The sequence below is a fragment of the Ambystoma mexicanum genome, chromosome 1q, assembly GCF_040938575.1.
Source record: "Ambystoma mexicanum isolate Mex_15411 chromosome 1q, UKY_AmexF1_1, whole genome shotgun sequence".
In the NCBI taxonomy this organism is placed as follows: Eukaryota; Metazoa; Chordata; class Amphibia; order Caudata; family Ambystomatidae; genus Ambystoma; species Ambystoma mexicanum.
In genome coordinates this window covers 1,502,413,070-1,502,428,697 of record NC_090922.1, presented here as the reverse complement: position 1 = coordinate 1,502,428,697, position 15,628 = coordinate 1,502,413,070, and the positions used below count along the sequence as shown (strand labels likewise).

Sequence of the window (15,628 nt, the reverse complement as noted above, 5' to 3'; positions counted from 1 at the left end):
ACGACCATCAAATAATAACAGTGCAGTCATAGTGGAGTATTGTCAAAATAAAAGGACTTATACTAAAACTTATGATTGCCAATCCTTACAGCTAATTTACCAATAGTCTGGAGGAATGTTCATGCAAAAGAAAGAATTGTTCACAAAATGTCAGGATGTTCGGCCGTTGGCCTCTTTACCCATGTTTTCAGCACTGTGCAAGGCAGTTAACTCAAGACAAGCACACTCTGGCTTCCTCCACATGAGGATACAATTCCAATTCCAGCATCAGGGCCTTTTGTGCTCTAGTCTTTCCTCATCCAAGTCACTTGATTCAGAGGGCCTGATGTACAAAACAATAATACAAAGTTCTTTTTGTCTTATAATTATGTGATTCGGGTGTCTCTCCCTGGATCCCCCTCAGCCGGGCTCAGATCCCTTTTCTATTACGGTGGGTCCCCCACTTCTGGGCTTGAGTACCTTTTTTTTATTTTAGTGTTTCAAAAATATTCCTTCTTGGGTGACTCGTGGTACACCGCGGATCCCCTTCATCCAGGCTCAGATCCCTTTTCCACTTTAAATTAGTCTCCCTCAGCCGGCTCGGACCAATTGCAGTTCACTTTATACTTATCGAAGACTTTCGAATGTGCATAGGGTTTAGCTTCACCCGTCGCAGGACCACTTAAATACAAAGTTCCTTTTTTACAATGCAGTGACCATTCAGTTGGATACCTAACAGAGACCTTCGAATGAGCACCCACGTGGCGCCAGACCACTCTGTACACAGTATCTTATTTGTCTTTTTCAAAGTAGATTCACTCCTTTTAGTTTCCACTTGTTCGTGCCTTTCGTTACATGCGCTTCAAACGCACTCCTTTGTGGATTTCTCCATACAATGTTGCTGCTTGCAACCTTGGTTCAAACACCTGCTGATTTTGAATCAGTTTCTCCAACTCACCGGCTGTGTTGCTTTTACTGGAGCGGCTTTCTTGCAAGAGCCAAGGACTGTACCACGGCGGCAATCGCTCCTCCCGGCCTGGGTTGTCAACCCTGGAGCGCCCTGGATACCTTTTGATTCACAGTGTAGGATTCTTCAGCTTCAGTTCCTGGTCTTGAGGTTCTCGCTTTCCAAGGCTGGTGAAAATAACGGTTTCTAGAGGTCAAGGGTACTAACCTCCTTACAACCCTCTCCGGTCTCGCCGCCTTCCTTCTTGTGTTAAATGCCATCTTGGAACTGCTGCTTCCTTAAGTGTGTTTCCTCGCTCACAAGGTGCTTTCGTGCTGCACCATTTATCCTTGTGGGGAAGTGTGATGGGGTCAGGTCTGTGTAATTATCAGTAATTGCCTGACAATGGTGTTGTGACATCAGGTATACGGCTCTGGTGTACGCCCATTGTCGCTCACAATGAACTGTCTCTGAGAAAGTGTTCATGTCCGGAAAGGGGGGGGGAATAGGGGTGGTGAGCTTCTAGGTATCCTACCTGGTAGGATGGGGGAAAAGGTGTTACAGGGAAGGGGATACCGCTTCTTACCCTTCGGTATCTCACTTCCACTCCCTGATGACCCCTCATCCAGGTGATCCTCCCGCACTGGTCCACCCCCAGGAACTAGATCAAATAGCGATGGCTGTGTCCTGGCCACCTGGATGACAGATCCCTGGGGAAAAGTGGGTGAGACACCTTCAGATGGTGCTTGGAGATTTTAATATGCAACTCAACTGTCTTCTTTCACCTACGCTAAGGAATTTTGCGAGGCACTATTAGATCTGGGCCTCCATCAATCTATAGCTGAGCCCACGCACATCCAGGGGGGGCTGGGGGGAAATCTTGGATTTGGTTTTCTTAGGGGTAGACACTATTCCGGTCACCTTGGTCAAGCAAGTGATTTGGTCTGACCATAGCCTTATCTCCTTTAAAGCTAAAAGGCTGGCAGTGTCCAGCAAAATCATTTCGGCACCATCGCTGAGACACAACTGGCGTGCAGTGGGCCCCCAAGGTCTACTGCTGCTAATTCTGGATAAATGTGAAAGGTCTAACCGTATTAATTTGTCCTCTCGCTCATTTATGAGGTAGCTGACCAGGTAGCCCCGTTGATACTGGTGCAAGCATGGCAGGCCCCTTCTGAGACCTGTTACACCGACCAACTAAAAGCTTCTCATCTGCCTGTGAGGCAAGCGGCGCATAAATGGCGACTATCTTTATGGCTTGTCCGAGAATGCCACCCTGCAATTAACTGTTAATAACTATCATAAGGATATCCTGTCTACCAAACAAGCATTCTTTACCCAGTCCCTCGGACCCTATTCCCCTGGCTATGATTCAAGAAATGATACCAGGCATACTGCCTTTTGTCACCAAAGCAGTGAACCATGCCTGTCAGTACGGCTCAATACCAGCTGAACTAAAACAAGCAACAGTCGCCCCCTTCGAATAGATTGTGTACTCCCACATTCCTAATCTTGGATATATCCTTACCTTCAGATTTGCTGCTTTGGAAAAAAATGTTCTCCACCAGAGGTCGCTCTGCTCGAGTCCGCAGCGTTGATGTCCCTCTGCGGTATCCGTCGAGTGTCTACGTCATCTGCTGTATAAATGGCTCGAGCCAAGCCTGTTGGCCTCAGGTCAGTTTTTCCGATAGCTTTCGCTTCGTATCAAGAAAACGGCGCTTCAGTTCTCGTTAAAATGTCTTTGTCATCGAACCCTTCCACGCCTAAAACGGGCTTAAAAAAATTTCAGAAATGCGGGAAGAAGTCGTTATTGCCATCAAAATTGCTTCTGTTGCTTGGGTCCCGACCATCGGATAAACTAGTGTGGTTCCTGTCAGTCGATGACTGATGAAGCTATAATGGAACAGAGAGGTAAACTGGCGGTGGGGGATGAGTCCTCGAAGTCTTCTTCAGGAAGAAAAAGAAGGCTCGGCTGAGTCTAGTGAAAGATGCCACAAATCGAAGAAATCAAGGCCGAGGAGTAGATATAGGAAGTCTTCTTCCTCTAAAAAGTCGAAGAAAAGGCGATACCAGCAGTCTCCCTCTCCCTCTTCTTCGACGTCTTCAGAAGAGGTTATCAACTGTCCTTCTAAATATGAATCCCAGAAGAAGTGGGAGGCCTTCAGAGCCTCAATGTTAAAAATCTTTGAGAATGCGGCCCAGACCCCCAGAAAGAAGTCTAGTGAAAGCCATGTCTCTGCTCATACTAAAAGTGACAGGGGAAGATCTACGACAAAAAGGGTGACGCCGCACAAGAAACGCCTACCAGTGCAAAAACCGGAGGCAATACTCGACAAAATGGTGTCAGATACACATCCGCCATTATAATCAACGGTTTCCTAGAAGCCTCTTTCGAAGACGTCTGAGTCCAAGGTGTCGACAGGCCACTCGAAGACTCTTAAATCGAGTACTCCTTCGAGGGTTCCTTTGATGGCGTCGATGGCTCCTTTCGATATCAAAGGCTCCTTCGACTGTATCAAAGCCGTTACCGATAATGTCGACGCCATCGTTGCAATTGTCGTCTTCATTAATTCCTATTCCTAAATTGACTTCTGTGACAAAGGCAAACTCTATGCCACCCGAGAAGATTTTTCATACGGAAAATAGACCGGATTCTTTCAAATCCATGTCCTCCATTTGAGTAAAGATCCTCAGAGGAGGAGGATGTTTCATCGGCTGGTGTAAAGTTTGGAACAAGAGAAGTTCCTGAGTAGTTGATTGACCCTCAATCAAAACTGGCAGAACTATGAGTGCCTGCAGACAGCAAGTGGTCTGGACACTCCTCCAAAGTATGAGAAATAAAAGTTGCAGCCTATAAAGCTCTCCCTTGGCGCTTCCTCTAGTAAGTTTTAGTAATGGTTTGAATGGTGGTAATAATGTTGGTCAAACACAGTTTATAGTCATGAAGAAAAGAGTGGTTGTCAAGCACAAGTACTTCCCAAAATGTGTGGCTGCCACACACGCTAATTGGTCAAAATATATTTTTCTGAGAAGAAAACTCAAATGCGCCAACCTTGTTTATGAAGTTTTTTGTTGAGGAGTCAATTTGAGGAATAATCCATAAAAGCTAACTTGTAGTCTGAAATGGAGGGGTGAGAAGGGGGGGGGGACAATTTTATTTGTTGCATTAAAAAATATATTTATAATGAATTTTTCACACTGCAGCTTGTACAGCAAATAATGCACTCAATTCTCAGCACGTGTTTCCCCATTGGTTGTGGCAATGGTTCATCAGGAGAAAGAAAAGATGTTCTGAGGAAAAAAAGGAAAAAAGAAAGAAAAAAATAGTAAATTGGCTAATATATGGCTATGGTGCATCATTAGCAATTTGCAGTTTAAAAACAAATTTTGGTAAGTTTTTGCATAAATATAAAATAATTGACTCGCCCTATTTAATTTTTTCAATAGGTTTTTCTTGTTTGGTCCATTGATTAGGTTTTATATATTGCAGGTAATCCAATTAGTTCAGTGTCCTATGCCAAATTGTGTTTGAGATCAGTCCATATTTTAACTAAGCCAGGGAAAAAGGAGGAGAAAGCAAAAAGGAAAGATAGGGTTGTCTTGTCGTTTAAAAAAAAAAAAAAATGTAATTTTTTTATTTGTATTTATATAGCGCACAACAGCCCGAGGACATCGTGGCACTTCTTACAGTACTATGCTTAGTTAGAGTCATGAATAATGCATATGTTACATAATGAGCAGTTTGAGCAGGGATACAATATATTTACAAGTTTACAATATAGTTATATTACATTTGTGTTTATATTACAATATACATGACAGGAATGGGGTCGGATGTCGCATTACTCATTGAGGAAAGTGGACTTGAGGTTGTTGCGGAAGACAGAGATGGAAGTTTCAGCTCTAAGGGTGGCCGGGAGTGAGTTCCAAAGTTTTGGTGCATTATATGAGAAGCCTAGACCTCCAGCTGTGGCTCTCTTGATGCGTGGTATGTGTAGCTGGTTGGTGTACTGAGTTCTGATGGGGCGAGTGGAAGTGGTTCTTGATATTGCTTTGGATAAGTAGGTGGGAGCAGTGTTCTTAATGCATCTGTGTGATGGTAAGGATTTTCAGAGTAATGCGGTCTTTGACCTGTAGCCACCGTGCTTCAAGTCTTGCATGGGATATGTGGTCTCTTCTTGGGATTCTCAACGCGGCTCTTAGGACATTCTTTTATGTGGTTTGCGGTCTATGAATGTTTTTGGAGGAGGTGCCAGCTAAGAGAACGTTGCAATAATCGAGTTTAGCACCTATCGTTGCTCTAGCTATGGCTAAGCGGTTGGGAGCGGATAGGTATGGTTTAATGGCGTTGATGAGTTTGGTGCCGAGAGCTGATGCAGAGGTTATGGCCCTGACTTGTCTGTTCATCGATAGATTTGCGTCAATGTGAACACCTAGTGTCTTGATGGAGGATGATACTGAGATGGTCGAGTTGTCTGTTTAAGTTGGCGTATTGGGGGCTAAGCTTCGTCGTTGTGTTTTTCTTCCCAAGGATGAGAATTTCTCCCCGTTCAGACAGAGTCCATTGATTGCCATCCGTGCTTGGATAGTAGCATAGATGTTGTGAAGGGCCGTGGCGTCTTGGTGATAGAGTCCAGATAGAGGTATAAGTACCTCTTGTTATAATATTGTTCTTTTCTCCTTAACTAGTGCCAAATAATAAATTTTTGCAGTGATACTAGTTTAATCACTGTTAACGTTATTTTTAAGGTTTAGAAAAAGCGGTGCTGGGGGAACTGTCAGCTCCAGGATGGCAGCATAACTGCTGTGCTCCTGTGCCCTATGCTGTTTTCCTATACAATATATGGAAAATGTCTGTGCCAAATACTCCAGATACTAAGAGACAGAAAGGAATGGAGAAGGACATTAAAGAGGAGAATAGAGATGACATGCTTTTGGCACTGCTGAGCGAGATCAAAATGGACATGGTAGAGATCAAGACAGCTTTACTGAAATCTGAGGAGAAGTTTGAAGCTGTGACAAAGAGGGTCACATCAGCTGAAGACCACCTGAATCTTGTTGATGAAAGGACCTTGAAGCTAATGGACCAGATTGGAGATTTGAGAATTACCAATGAGAGGATTAATTTGAAGCTGTCTGAGCAGGAAAACTTTTCTAGAAGAAATAACCTTCGCTTTGCTGGTTTTCCAGAAAATGCAGAAAAAGGAATGCTATGGATTTCCTGCAGAAGACTTTACCTAAGATGTTGAATTTGGATTCAACTGTAACTTTGGAAATGGAAAGGGCGCACCGTTCACTTGGACCTAAACCATCTTTGGGTGAGAGACCTTGCCATCTTATAGTTGGATTTCTCAGGTTTCCCGTAAAGGAATTGATCTTAAAGAGAGCAAGGGAACTGAAGGATTTGGCTTGGGGAGGTAACAAGTATGGTGTTTACTGATCTGAGCAGGGATGTTCTGGATAAAAGGAGGGCTTCTGATAAGGCTAAAGTGAAAGCCCGGGAGAAAAAGCTAAAATAATATATGATCTATCCTGCTATCTTCAGGGTTGTGGTGGATGGTAAACTACACTCCTTCACCAAATACAAGGCTGCAGAGGCTTTTTTTAACTGACTTAGGAGTGGATCCTATGGAAGGGACATCATCTGACTTTGGCACTGTAATTAGACAAAAAAAGAGACCGGATTTCAATAGGCGCTCATAATTTTGGAAAAGACTTGAAACTCTTTTATTTTTATCTTTGTTTTCCTTTGATCTGACACTTTACTCCATTAATAATATAGACTTAAAATGGTGCCCAGTGATGCTTTGTTGCTTGCATAACTGTCTTGGAATGCTGTGCTTTATTGAATAAAAACATGTGCCACTTTCCATTGCAACTGAGTTGAGTAAAGCACCCGTTGTTTATTTTTCATGTTGCGTAGCAGGAGTCACGTAATGGGACGCACAGGAACTTCCTACTTCCGGCTTTAGAATGTTCGTGTCATCAGCAGCCTTGGGGGCTAGTACGCTGTGTACGTTGATGCTGGAATCCACGGAATGGCGGATGGATGTGGCAGAGGTTTCGTTCGCGGATTGTGGGGCATGCTTGAGGAGTTTTTATTGCTTCGTGCCGCTCTGAACTTTGCCGGGCCCTTGAATGAGCTGAAAACTACATGGTCAATGGAAGTTGATAGCGGTCACTGTAAGACTGGGGCGGGGGAGGGTTCTCAGCTGTGACTGCCATAACGTGACTTGATGCTGGGAATGTGAATGCTCGTGTGCCATCTGGCAGCCTCGGAATACTGCGCTAACTACTGTGGCGCTGAAAGGAGCGGAATTTCCTTTATAGAGGAAGTGACATGCAATCTATATTGGAGGATGGTGCAGGGGAGCTGATGGGGGCAGATATCAAAATGTGGATGTTGTGGGCAGCTAGAAGAGAACGGGGTGAGAAATGCCAGTTCAGGCCAGTTGGTCGCACGCAAACTGCTTCGGCAGACCATGGAAAATGGAAACAACCCACTGACTGGGCTGTGTGTTAGAGAACACGGTTTTGACTGCCAGTTGCACACACCAATTAAAGATTACCCAGTGTAATCTTTATGCATACACTGATATGCAGCTTCATGTTTATTTATGGATTTAAGTACTGCAGGGATACAACATCGATCACCTACCTTTTTCTGGAGGGTACTACTGGCGCAACTGGAAATGCTGCTGATAACTTTTGGTGGATGAACAGCGAGTGGCATAACGTGATTCCGAGACAGATGTTAATGTGCTATTTGAAATGATTATGACTGAATATTAGTGCTTCATGTGGTTTTGGACGGGTGGGGGTTGTGGGGAGTAGGTGTAATTTATTTTCACTTACAGAAATACCCACATATAGTGTGCCTCGTATTAGATTTGAGAATATCTGCTTCATTGCTTGTTTGGAGTTGGTTACTGTCTTTCTGTTTATATATTATTTACTCTTGAAAGGTTTGGGAAAGATTGTTTGAATATATAAGGTGAATGGGCCTGTTAACCGATCATATGGCAATGGAGAGGGTAGTAGGTGAGCAGTTGGATTGGGTGATGAGGTATATGGATGTCTACCAGATTGAATGGAGTGGACTTCTGTGGATTGGCATGATTATATTGTGTTTCAGAATGATGAAGATGTGAGTGTTGGTCAGTCTGTGCATCTTTAGTTATGATACCCTGGGTTGCAACATATCGTGTGGATATAGGCTGTAGGAGCAATAATATCATGATGTAGATGGCCTAGAAATGATATGAGGGATGAGGTGTATGGTAGTGGATGTGTTTGCCGGTATATGGTGGTTATGAGTGAAGGTGGGATGCTTCATTTATTAATTGTTTACTGGTTTTCTGATTCTCGTGTCATTTAGACAAATAGTAAAATGTACTTATAATGCTTTAGACCTCATGTTGGGTTTGGCTGTTATTTAGATTAATATTGATATGTTTTTGCTTCATTATATTACTTCATCTTTTATTTATTTTAATGTTCGTGGTGGGTTGGGGAGATTGGTGTATTCTTCGCTAGTTTGCTTATTAGGAAAGTTTTTACTTGTTGTTCATTGCAGGGCATAGGGGGTCTCTCTGGTGGAAATGGTTCGGAATAATGTTCTAGTTGTATATAAATGTACTTATTTGAAGTCCGATGTATATTGGACTTTTCAATCTGTGAAATGCTTTAGTTGTGTATGTGTTTTTATTTATTATTTTCTTTTTTTCTCTTTTCTCCATTGCTTTATTATCCTGTCACTATATATTGATCACGGCGTAGCTATATTGAGTTTGAGAACTAAAGTATGCCTTTGTTGACTTTTGCTACATGGAATGTTATGGGGATTGGAGGGGCTATCAAGAGACGCATGGCTTTGGCGAGGGCTTGGAGGAGTGGAGCAGATGTGGTTATGCTTCAAGAAACTCATTTGACTGAGCAAAGTGGAGGTTACTTGGTCAGTCCAAAATACATGCGGGTAATTTCTAATTATTATGATTCTAGATCAAGGGGATTGAGTATATTGTTTAGGAAAGGCCTTCAAGTGACAATAAAAAAAACGCTAACAGATGGTGAGGGACGAATCTTACTGCCTGATGTCATTTATAATGGGAAAACGATAACATTTGGGACAGTTTATGCTCCGTGCTCACCGACTATTGATTTTCTCTCCAAGTTAGAATTGTTGCTGGATGAGATGGAGGGTGAGGTGATTATTTTAGGTGGGGACTTTAATTAAGTTATGAATAGTAGTCTAGATCGGAAATCGGATTGTGGATATTCTGGGGAAAAGTTAAGTGTTAAATTGCGTGAATTAATATTTAAGTATGGATTTACAGATGTGTGGAGGGAACCTCATCCGAATGAGGGGGAATATACATTTTATTCTCCTGTTCATAATTCTTACTCAAGGATAGACTATTTTTTTCATGAGTAAGACTTTAATTAATCAGGCGGAGAGCTCCAATATTAGGGAAAGGAGTATTTCGGATCATGCTTTGATATGCGAGTGAAATTTGGAGGGGTAGATAAGGGATCTAGGAGATGGAGAATGCAGGCTGCTTTACTTGGAGACAATATTGTTACATCGGGTTTAGGGGATTTAATTTGTCGTTTCTTTGAGGATAATAGGGGTTCGGCTGGGGTTAAAAATCTGGTTGGGATTGTTTTAAGGCAGTCCTTAGAGGTGAACTGATGAGCAGAACGGCTCATGCTAGGAAGAAGAGTCAGGAGGAACTTAAGAAGTTGAAAGAGGGGGTGAGCTCTATGCAAAATGTTTGTGCTGATAATAACCCAGAACCAAACGGGATACGTTTAAGGAAGTTGGAGTCTGAAGTAAATGACTATATTCAGATTTTGGCAGATAAAGGCATGTTTTATTCTAAACAACGGTTTTGGGAATTTGGAGACAGGAATGGGAGGTTATTGGTTAATAAGCTTAAAGGAATTATGATGGATACGAATGTTTCATCCATTCTGACGGATAGTGGTGTTTAAATAGGTCAGAAGACATTTGTGACCACTTCAGAGGTTTTTATGAGAATTTATACAGAGAAGATGTGCAGTCTAATGCTGACAGTTTATCAGCTTTTTTTTAAATAAAATCACACTTTCCAAGTTGTCTTTGGATAAGAGAAATCAGCTGGAAACTATGATTGATGTGTCTGAAGTTACCTTGGCGATCTCGCAAATGAAGGATGGTAAATCCTCTGCACCGGATGGTATAATCTCTGAATTTTATAAGAAATTTGATGCTGACTTGGCTCCTATCTTGTTTGAGGTCTATAATGTACTCATGACATCGGGTGAGATGTGTGATTCAATGAAAGAAGCATTGATGATTGTGATACCGAATCCAAATAAGTGATGTGAAAATTATAGGTCGATTTCACTGCTGAATGTGGACTTGAACATTTTCACTAAAATATGGGCCAATAGGTTGAAGTCATGTATAGGGGATTTAATCGACGAGCCTCGGGTAGGTTTTGTGCCAGGATGTTTTGGATATGACAATATTAGGACTGTGTTGGATGTAATTGGGGCACATTATGGAAAGGACTCAGATAAAATTATTGGTTTTTTCGACGCAGAAAAAGCCTTTGACAGAGTCAACTGGAAATTCATGGAGTATACATTGTTACAGATGGGTTTTGGACCTGTGTTTATGATGATGATAGGATGTATTCATAATGGTGTTAGGGCTAGGTTATTGACTAATGGAGTTATCGCAAAACTATTTCCCTTGTCCAGAGGTACGCGCCAGGGCTGCCCATTGTCACAATTTTTGTTCAATCTAGCATTGGAACCACTTGCGGCATATATAAGACAATGTGAGCTGATAAAGGGGATTTGTGTAGGGAAAATTCAGGTTAAGTTCCTTTCTTACGCTGATGATATGTTAATTTTGTTGTCCAATCCAGGAGAAGGTGGTGCTGTGGTCAGAGCATTGTTTGAAGAGGTCGGCAAACTGTCGGGCCACAGAGTTAATTGGGAATAAAATGCAATTTTTCCGTTGTCTAGAACGTGTGATAAAGGAATTGAGGACATCTGGAATTGTAGCTGGTCGCCTGGGGGAGTCACTTATTTGGGGATTTCTGTTGTCGGTGATTTGAACAAAATAATGCAATGTAATTTGGATAAAGTGTTAGATAAGATGACTTGAATTATTAGGAAATGGGAAAGATTGAACTTAACCCTATGGGCTAAAATAAAGGCCATTAAAATGGTTCTGTTGCCCAAAATGTTGTATATTATTCAATCCATTCCCTTTGTTGATTTATAAAAGACAATTGTTGAAGATTGAGCACCTCTTTCAGACCTTTTTGTGGGGGGTTGTAAAAAGACCTTGTGTTCCGAAATTCATACTGATGGAGAAAGTTGAAGAAGGTGGTTTTGGCTACCCATACCTGATAAAATATTATAGGTCCTTTTTACTTAAGAAGAGTTCCTATTACTTTAGAGCTGAGACTGTTAATGAGCCGTTCTGGTTACGTATGGAGAGAGGGATGTGTGCGCCGTTTCTTTTGGATAATATTTACTTTATGGAAAAGTTATCAAACAATTGGGGTTACTCGACAGGTTTTGGGCTCTTGGTTTGGTGAGAATGGACAAACGTATGGTTTCAGTACAGATGCCTCTATTTGGCATAATGAGGCTATAAAGATTGATGATGGATATCTTAAATGGAAAAGCTGGGTCTCGAGAGGTATTTTGAAACTGGGGGATGTTTTGGATGGGAATCAGATGCTGAGTTTTAAGGAGTTAGTAAATTGATTTAATTTGAGTATAAGGGAGCTGGCTAGGTATTTGAGTTTGGCTACTTTGATTGACCAGAGGATCACTATGGCGGGTGACTCACTTGGGAAGAAGCCAGAGGTTAGTAAATTATTGGATGGTCAGGAGTATGGTGCACAAACTTACATGAATTTCATGCCCATGAATGCAAAATGTGTGTTGGCATGGGATGGGTTGAGAGTTACTTGGTCGAAGAATGTCAGTAGAGATATTTCTGATACTGATTGGAGTGCTATTTTAAAAGTAGGTGTGAATTTTGGGAAAGATATGAACTTGCGTCTGATTCGGCAAAAGATTGTGGGAAGATTGTATTGGACTCCTGTGAGAATGTTTAAGTTACAATTGAGATTAGATGACTTGTGTTGGAGTTGTAGTGCGGATAGAGGTACTCTGTTACATCTACTGTGGGGATGCCCAAGGGTACTGTCATTTTGGAGTGAGGTGATAGATAGATAGGATTGATTTCATTTTTGTGATAAGTTTACCCAGATCTGCAGCTAATATAATCTTGCTCTCATATGTTGAAAGGAGTGTTGAAATTAGAAAACATAACTTTTGGATTAATGGAGCACTGATTGCGATTAGATTGATTCTCAGGATTTGGCAAACTAGGAAGAAACCCAGTGTTGAGGATTGGTTGATGGATTTGAGGGTTTTATCTAGGTATGATAAGGTTTCGTTGAAGAACAGAGGTAAGGAAGATGAATATTTGTTGCTATGGGGATCATTTGATGCCCTCTATGATTGATTCTGTATTCTATGGAAGAGTTTGGTGACAATTGGAGGATAGAATAAGGGATTTTTTTTCTTTTTTTTTTCTTGTTTCTCTTTATTTGTTTTTCTTTTACTTTCCTTCTCTTTGTGATGTTTTGTTTTATTTGTGATGTTTTATGTGTGTTGGGTAGAATATTTGGCGAGGTTCATTTAGTTACGTTTTGCATGATTGATTTTGTTATAGAATTTGGCTTAAATGGTTTGCTCATGTCTTTCATTTAGAAATGAGTACTGCAATGTTAGTTTGAACCTATGTAGAACTGATGTATTGTAAACCTAATAAACAGCAGTTCAAAAAAAAAAAAACGCGGTGCTGTTTCAGTTTAAAGTACTTACCTTTTGAGTTTAGAAAGACGCCATGATAAGCGCTGAGAAACTGGTGTCTCAGTGGACACACGACACTGATTCTGCTGTGGTCTTTATATAGGTGCTGAAAACGGCACGAACGCGTGATCTCATGCTCACCGTAACGTCAAGTAGCGTCATGATGTCACTGAGTTCCCCCATTTTTCGCTGCCATTTTGAAAGTGGCAAAAAAGACGAAAATAATGGATGGTGTCTGGCCATAATGTTAATGCCGGTCAGAAAGGTTCTGGTGCTGTTACTGGTTTGTTTATTGTGGGCCTCAAATTTAAGCTACTCGAAGAAAAATATTTTAGGAAAAATATTGATCTAATTGAAAACGAGGCCATCTACTTTAATTAAATCGCTGAAGGCAAAATTTGAATAAATAATTGAAAAATAGATCATTAAAAAAAAAAGAACAGAACATGGCCATTTTTAAAGAAAAAAAATGTGAACAAAAGATAGGTGAGGTGTGCATAAAGAAAGCAAAAAAGCATTGCACAGATGAATCCAAAAATCATTCAAAACATCATATTGCAGAAAACACATTATGTAGTTAGTTTGGTTACTGATTTATAACCAATTAAACATCTCTGTGTCACAATTTGAACCCGAAACGCAGGTGTCCATTATACAAATCCATTTAGATTCTCGGTTTCGTAGAAGAATTTCCTTGTTGCCTCCTCTCGGAGGTGGTAGAACTTTTTCCAAGCCAAATATTTTTAAGTCCTCAATATTGAATGTTGGATGATCTGTTATGATGACATGTACCGAAATGGGGGATCTTAGGTCTTGATTTCGTATAGCTCTCAGATGTTTGAATATCCTAATCTTCAGTTTTCTAATGGTGCTATCAATGTACATCCTATCGCAGATGCATTCAATCCTGTGGATTGCATTTTTGAGTCACAGTTGATAAATTGATTGATAGTTTTGGTGTTTGCCATTGGGAAGTTGTATTTCAATTTTGCCATGTTGTAAAAAGGGGCAAAGTTTGCAATGTCCACATTTATGGGTACCCATAATTGTTTTCTGAAAAAATATCTTTTTCATATTAGGGACTGGACTGAGGAAGCTGGGACTGATTAGATTTTTGATTGTTGGAGCTCTCCTGAAACAGATATTTCGTATGTTGTCAAAGTGTTTTTGTAGACTAGGATCTGTAAGAATGATGTTCCAATGTCTGGTCAAGATTTGTTTTTTTTTGTTTCCATACTGAAAGTATTAATGAATTTTGTGGTGGTCTCAATATGAGTTTTGAGTTTATTTATTAAGAGTCTCTTGTGATCTGTTCTGCTTTGTTGATGGCTTCTTTGACATTCTTTTGTTCATAGCCTCTTTGTTTGAATTTGATTAGAGTTTTTTGTAAGTTGTCTTGGTAAATTGAAGGTGTACTACAATTTCTGTTAATCCTAAGAATCTCCCCATACGGGATATTTTTTATCGTATGTTGTGGATGATGCAATGTAGCAAAGAGAAGACGGTTTCCTGCTGAGGTTTTGGTAAATAATTTGGTTTGAATTTGAGTTTTCTACAAAAAATACAAGATCAAGAAATTCAATACTTGTTGTATTTGCTTGTTTTGTAAAAGATAAATTGTAGTCATTGGTGTTTAGGTAAGTTACATACATTTCCAGTTGTTGAATGTCTCCTTCCCAAATAAGAATGTCAATGAAACGACCCCAGAATTAAAATGGTTTTGAAAAAGTGAAGGTTTCCAAGCATGCTTGAGTTAAAAAAAAAAAAACATAAATAAGTTGGCGTATGAAGGGGCAAATTTAGACCCACATAGCGTTGCCTTGGAGTTGCCTATATAGATTGTTGTCAAATGTGAAAATATTGTTGTTGAGGCAGAGGTTTAACATTTCAATAATCATGTTGTTTTGTTGAGAATAGGAGACTGATCTGGATTTCAAAAAAAACATGACGCTTTCCAGTCCTTTGTTGTGTTGGATACTGGTGTAGGGTTGGACTACATCCAGAGTAACAAATAGATACTTATGTTCCCACAGGATTTGGTTGATTTGTTGAATTATGTGTTCCGTATCCTTTACAAATGACGCTAAGCCTGATGCTAACGATTGGAGATGTGAATCAATATATTGCAAGATGTTTTCTGTTATGGAACCAATACCATTAAAGATGGGACGGAAAGTTGGAAATTCTATGTTTTGTGAACCTTAGGTAAGAAGTATATTGTCAACATGATGGGAGTCTTTAAATTTTAAACCTTGGTATTCATTTTCAGCAAGAAGTTCTTCATCAAAGCAATTTCTAATTCTAATGTTCTTTTCTTTTTTTAGTTCCGGAATAGGGTTGGTAGGTAATTTTTCGTAGCTGTCATCTCCAGAGTAAGATCATGCAGATGCGGGGTACAGGAGATTAATGAGTAGGGTAACAGAATGTATGGGATGGAACAGAAATTCCTCTACTTACCAAGAGGATGACATGCCAGACATCCTTTCGGGGGGACCTCAACAAGACCCCATAATTCCTTTTCACATAGCTTTGCAAAGGAAGGTGATGACTGCATGGGAAAACCCTGAGTCAGCTCCTGCAGTTAATAAGAAATTCACATCTAAATACAGGCCCTCTTCTTCAGACCCTGAATATTTAAGGAAACATCCATCACCTGAAAGTCTAGTGGTTCAGGCGGCCACGTCTACTAGGAATGTACATACCCTACAATTCCCCCAGAAAGGGATGATAAAAAAAAATGGATGCATGGTTCCGTAAGATTTTTCTTCGGGTAGCATGGCATTGAAATCTACAAATTTAACTTGCACCCTTACA

At 40.6% G+C, this 15,628-nt stretch overlaps 1 protein-coding gene across 2 annotated transcripts in view; it reads left to right on the top strand.

Annotated features, from left to right (window-relative positions):
- The window catches only part of IPO13 (importin 13), an 848,611-nt gene that overhangs the window by 119,447 nt on the left and 713,536 nt on the right, over positions 1-15,628 (top strand). The window contains exon 1 of one of the 2 annotated variants that reach the window (XM_069642403.1): positions 8,771-8,900. The exons of the other annotated variant lie outside the window; for it this stretch is intronic. Within the exon in view, the coding sequence (XP_069498504.1) occupies positions 8,793-8,900 (108 nt within the window). The 5' untranslated portion in view covers positions 8,771-8,792. Of the gene's footprint in view, positions 1-8,770; positions 8,901-15,628 lie in introns of those variants that run through there. 2 annotated transcript variants of the gene reach the window in all.